Source organism: Fukomys damarensis, unplaced genomic scaffold (genome assembly GCF_012274545.1).
Source record: "Fukomys damarensis isolate Sample0158 unplaced genomic scaffold, DMR_v1.0_HiC HiC_scaffold_16, whole genome shotgun sequence".
In the NCBI taxonomy this organism is placed as follows: domain Eukaryota; kingdom Metazoa; phylum Chordata; class Mammalia; order Rodentia; family Bathyergidae; genus Fukomys; species Fukomys damarensis.
In genome coordinates, this window is record NW_022900928.1 from 46301472 (window position 1) to 46307896 (window position 6425).

General features: G+C 37.2%; 1 protein-coding gene across 2 annotated transcripts in view; it reads right to left on the bottom strand.

Annotated features, from left to right (window-relative positions):
• Positions 1-6425, bottom strand: part of Fam76b (family with sequence similarity 76 member B) — a 36195-nt gene that overhangs the window by 4619 nt on the left and 25151 nt on the right. Inside the window, exon 10 of one of the 2 annotated variants that reach the window (XM_010633644.2) lies at positions 274-432. The exons of the other annotated variant lie outside the window; for it this stretch is intronic. Coding sequence (XP_010631946.1) covers positions 397-432 — 36 coding nt within the window. The 3' untranslated portion in view covers positions 274-396. Of the gene's footprint in view, positions 1-273; positions 433-6425 lie in introns of those variants that run through there. 2 annotated transcript variants of the gene reach the window in all.

Genomic DNA, 6425 nt, shown 5'->3' on the forward strand with positions numbered 1-6425 from the left:
ATATATATATATATACTGACCCTCCCCATATAGAGGTGATGATGCCATTATTTTTATTATGATAAAATGCAAACTTACACAAAAGTAGGACAATATAATGAACCACTTTATACTGTATGCATCACTCAATTGAAATTAACTCAGCTAATCTTCTTTTAAATTTTCATCTGTAGTAGTCAGCTTTCGCACTACTAGAAAAAATATCCAACAGTAGCAACTTAAAGGATAAGAGGTTTATTTTGGCTCACAGTTTTGTATTTGGTTTTTGGTTTCTTGGGGGGGCGGGTACCAGGATCAAACTTGCGACCTTGTGCTTGTGAGGAAGGCAGGGCAACACTGAGTGGCTCAGTTTTTGAAGTGTTCACAGCATGAATGGCTGGCCCCACAGCAGAAACATCATGGTAGAAGAGCAGGCAAAGGAAAGTTGCTCACCTCATAACAGGAAGCAGAGAGGAAGAGAGGAGCCAGAGAGAAAGTCCAAAGTCACATCTCTAGTAACACACCTCTTCCACCCAGGCCCCAACTCCTAACAGCACTTTATCAATGAACTCATCAATGAATCAATTCACTGATAAGTATAGCACACCCATGATCCAATCACCTTCCTAAAGCCCCACCTCTGAACATGAGACTTTGGGAAAAAAAATACTAGATCTAAACCACAACATTCTCCCTTAGTTCCTAAAAGGCTCATATCCACTCCATCAGGTAAAATGTATTTTGCCCATCACTAAAGTCTTAACAGTTTCAGCAAGGCTGAAAAGTCCAAGTCCAAAGCCTCCTCTGAGACTCTAGCAAAACCTTAGCTATGAGCTACTGTAAAAATAAAAAAGAAACACACAGGGTTACAGGGTAAACATTTCATCTTAGACAAACTATTTGACAACTACTAAAAGAGAAGTTTACTTTGGCTCATGTTCCAGTCTATAGCACGGTGACTTCAAGGTAAGATAGCATGGGGGATGAGGGAGGAATACCCGCTCACATCAGGGAAGACAGGAAACAGAGTGAAGGGAAAAGCCAAGGAGGGAGATATACCCTTGCAAGTCATACCGCCAGTGACCTGCCTCTTCTGATCAGGCCCCACTCCCTTTATGGGCAAGTCAGGTACATTGCCCCCATAATCCAATCACCTCCCAAAAGCCCCACCTCTGAGCTCATGAGGTTTTCAGGGGACATCTAGATATAAATTGTGTTATGGTTGATTGATTGTGTCAACCTGAGTAAGTAACACCCAAATAAACTGGCCTAGTGTGGTTCTGAGTGTGAAAGACCCGCGATAGAAAGGATTATCACCAGAACAGTATGAAAGGGAACAAAAAAGAAAGAATCGCTTCTGTTTTATTCAGAGGAGCTCCAGTCTTCACTTTCATCATGGACCTTGTCTTCTGGCTTCAGCACAGTCTTCAGTTTCCATCACCAACCCTTCAGCCTTCCATTACAGACCCTTTGGCCTCCTGTTATGGGTTCCCACAGGACACTAAATGGAGCTTGAGGCCTTGGACTGGATGCTTCAGACATCCAGTGCACAGGCAGACCTTTTGCACTCTTCTGCACCCAACTCTGTGGACAACTACTGGTATATCGTATATTATATGTTTCTCTAGTAAGCACCAACTGCTAAAAACTATAACACATTTCCATTAAAAAAATATAGGAACACGGAAATAGAAAGGAATCCAACTAAATCCAGAAAATCAAATATTAAATCCTGTGGCTCCATGGCCAGCACCCAGGGCAGGTTGTGACCAGATATGAATTCCTAAGAACTTGGGCACCCCTGTCCCAATGGCCTTGCTGATTGCAGCCCATGTGGCCTCTCCCTTAGGCTGGCTCCATTCCATGTCCGTCCTCAGCAAAAAATGGATGCTTCTGGCATCTCCAGATTCTTAGGGTTACCACTGCACCTTTGGCTTCACACTCACAGCTGCACATATCATCCTTTAAGGGGCACAATGCCTTGCCTCTCAGGTCTTCCTTTGAAATATAGGTAGAAGCCTGGATCACACCACAACTCCTGCATTCTGTATGCCTGAAAAGGCAGCACCATGTAAATGAAATCAAAGTCAGCAACTAGTTTGAGCAGTAGCCTGACCCTCTTGCCCCATGAATGCACAGGCCTCTGAGTATCGGGGTGGCCCTGATTGAACAGAGTTCCATGTGGCTCTCTTCTCAAAGCACAGATTTTTGAAGGAGTTTACCCCTTTTACACTCTTGAGCTTGTGATGAGGGGTCTCGCAATTTTCTGAGATGCCCAAGGCATTTTTCCTGTTGTCCTGATGCAAAGTACTTTACTTCTTTATATTTTTAAAATTTATTTAAAAAACTTTTAGTATTAATATGTGTTTGCAGACTTAGTGATTATATTTCTCATGGTATGTGTATATAATGTCTTAATTCATTTTTCATCCCCTTCCCTTCCTGTCCCTCCCTGTTCCCTCAAATGTCTTGGTTCTCTTCCTATTTACAAAAAATTATCACTCTATTTCCTTTTATCTTTCTTGAAAATTTAAAGATTTTAATGTAATACAAATAGGTTTTAATAAAAAAAACAGGAAAACACCATTCTTCTATGAAAATTTTCATAACAAAATAGAGAGTAATAATGGTTAATATGCTGTGTATTATTATCTTTTTCTTTTTTTGGTACCGGGGATCAAACTTGGGCCCTTGTGCTTGCAAGGCAGGCACTAGAACCACTGAGCTAAATCCCAGCCTTCATAATCTTAAAAGAATAGCCAAAAGCCAGGGATTTAGCTCAATGGAGCCACCACCTGCCTCGCAAGTTCGCAAGTGCAAGGTACCCAGTTCAATCCCAGGTACAAAAAAAAAAAAAAAAAAAAAAAAAAAAAAAAAAAAGCCAAAATGTTACTCAAATACAAGTCATAGACCAAAAATAAAAGATTCTCTCTTACAAAGAAAAAAAACCAAATAAAAGCAAAACTTCCTTTTCAGTGAGCAAAGGCAACTGGAAATACACATGAAACAAATTAACTTTCATTCTAAAGTATTATTGAAAGATCAGAATAGATAATTTGGGGAGCGATTTGAATTTCTGGCTACTTCCTATATATCCATAATCTATATTTTCACATAAGAGAAATCATGTGATATTTAACATGATCATGCCAGCTCAAACCACCAGTGGTACATGGATGACTGTCCCAGTGCGTGGCTTGAACCACTAGTGACTAGTTATTAGCATAAGATGATGGAACTCACATCAGAGTGGCCCAGCAGTGAGACATAAATTATAGCCCCATCATGAACATGTTGAGCTTGTGTCTGCCTTATTTCACTTGACATTATATTCTTAAATGGCTCAAGTTTATCTTTTTTTGTGGCAGAGTAGTACATCATTGTGTATGAGTACATTTTTATTGATTCATCTGTTCATGGATATATATGCTGTTTCCAAGATCTAGCTATTATAAATCGTGCTCCTATAAACATGGGTATGCATATATCTTTGTAATATGATGGCTTCAACTTTTTGGGGAAGATATCTAGAAGGAGGATAGCTGACTCAAATGGAATTGTTAATTTTTGAGGAATTCCCACTATAAATTCTTTAATAGTTGTACTAATTTACATTCTCACCAACAATGTAGAAGAGTTCCTTTTTCCCTACATCCTTGTCAGCACTTGTTAATATTTTAGTTTTTGATGATGGTGATTCTTTTTTCTTTTTTTTTTTTTCTGGTACCTGGGATCAAACTCAGGATCTTGCACTGGCAGGCAGAGGAACCATTGAGCTAAATCCCCAGCCTGATGATGGTGATTCTTTCTGTGATAAGATGATATCCCACTGATTTTAATTTTCATTTCTCTGATGACCAGTGATGTTGAATATATTTTCATAGCCATTTGTACTTCTTATTCTGAGAATTGTCTATTCATTTCAGTTGCTCATGTTTTAATTGGTTCTTTTGCTTTGGTGCTTTTTATGATGAATAGCTGGCAAAAATTTTTCCCCAATCTGTAGGTTTTCTCTTTACTCTATTGGTTGTTTCCTTTGCTATGCAGAAGCTTTTTATTTGATATGCTCTTATTTGCTGATTCTTGGCATTACCATTTCTTGTGCCCTTAGGGCCTATATGTATGTCTTCAAGAATTTTACCTACTATGTATTTCAGCAGATGTGTTTGTTTTAACATTTAGATCTTTGATCCCTTTTAATTTAGGCTTAGTATATGGTGAGATATATGGGTCTAGATTCAGTCTTCTGAGTATAGCTATCGAAACTACTCAGCACCATTTATTAAAGAAGCTATCTTCCTCCAGAGTATATCTTTTGCCCCTTTATCAAAGATCAAATAGCTGAAATGTGCCTGAGGTTTCGACTTCCTCTATTCTATTTCATTGATCCACATACCTGATTTAATGCCAGTACCATGGTATTTTAATCACAGTAGATTTTTGTGATGCTTCTTGCTTTGCTTTTGTTACTCAGGATTGCTTTTGCTATTCTGGGTCTCTTCTGATTGCATATGAATTTTATGAATTTCTCTAAATATGAGAAATAGGTTGGTATTTTGGCTGTGATGGTATTAAATCTCTTAGCAGTTTTGGAGTACAGTCGTTTTGATTATACTGGTTCTACCTGCCCAGGAACAGGAAATATCTTTCCATTTTCTAATGTTCTCTATTTCCTTTTTCAGAATGATGTAATTGTCACTGTAGAGATCCTTCACTTCCTTCATCATTTCCTAGGTATTTAATCTTTTATACTATTATGAATGGTATTTTTTCCTAATTTGTCATTGGGCTTATTATTCCTGTACAGGAATGTTATTTTGTGCCGCTGCATTACTGAATTTGGTTTTAATTTTAAGAACTTTCTGGTGGATGTTGTGGGGTCATATCATCTGCAAACAATAATTTGACTTCTTCCTTTGCTTTATATATATATATATATAGATAGATAGATAGATAGATAGATAGATAGATATCCCTTTTCTTTTCCTTGCCTAATTTCTCTTGCTAATGTTTCATACAAGATATTGATCAGGTATGGTGATAGAGGATATCCTTGTTCTCGATTTGAGGGAATACTTCGTTTTCCCTATCAAATATGATGTTGGCAATAGGTGTCACAAATAGCTTTTATTAGATTGAGATAAGGTCTTTCTATAAGTATTTTCTTTAGGGTACTTACAATGAATGAATATTAGATTTTGTGAGGGCTTTCTCTGTGTTTATTGAGATGATCATATGATTTTTGTCCTTGCTTCTATTTACATGATGTATTATTGATTTGCATATATCAAACCATCCTTGTATCCTTGAGATGAAGTCTACTTGGTCCTGATGTATGACCTTTTTGATGATTCTTTGTATTATGTTTGCCAGTAACTTTGTTGAGGATTTTTGAATCTATATTCATTAATGATATTGACCTATAGTTCTTCTTTGGGTTTGATCCTTGTCTGGTTTGAATCAGGGTAATGGTATCTTCCAGGAATGACTTTGGAAGTACTCTTCTTCCAATTTCATTACAAATCTTAAGGAGATTGGTGTTAGAACTTCCTTAAAATCTTTACAGAATTCAGTAGTGAACTTCTCTGAAGCCGGACTTTTCTTAGTAGACAAATTTATTACTGCTTTAATTTTATTGCCTGTTATTGCACAATTCAGAGACTTTAAATCTTATACATCTAAGAATTTATCTGTTTCTTCTGAATTCTCTAATTCATTGGCATGCAGGTTTGTGAAGTAGTTGTTAATGTTTATTTCAACAGCATTTTTGTGATTTCACCCTTTTCATTTTTAATTGCAGTGATCTTTGATTCTTTCCTTCTTTGGTTAGATTGGCTAAGGGTTTGCCTATTTTATTTAGAGAAATAAATTTCATTAATTTTTTGGTCTTAATTTCATTAATTTCTACTCTGATTTGATCTATTTATATGTTTTGACTTATTATTGTCACTGCCTTATTTTCTTGCTGTTTTCCAATCTTTCCCTTCTACTTAACAGCTACCCTTACCTGTTGTACACGATTTATGTTAGGGTTTGACTCTTTTTGGTAAAATGACTTCATAGGTAACAGAGTTTTCCTTCATTGGAAAGCACTTTGAGCCTGTCATGGTGGTTCCTGCCTGTAATCCCAGCACTTGGGAGGCTGAGGCAAGAGGATTGCTGTGAGTTCAAGGCCAGCCTGAAATTCATAGCATGACTGTCTCTAAGTAAATAAAGGTTTTTTTTTTTGTATTAAGAATACATATCATAAATGAAGTAAGTTAAGTAAGTAACTTTGTTTTTTGTATTAAGAATACATCTCTTCTGAGCTGGGCATGGTGGCGCATGCCTGTAATCCCAGCCTTCAGGAGGCTGAAGTATGAGGATCACTGTGAGTTTGAGACCAGCCTGGGGTAGTGAGTTCCATGCCAGTCTCAACTACATAGTGAGATCCTGTCAGACAAAAA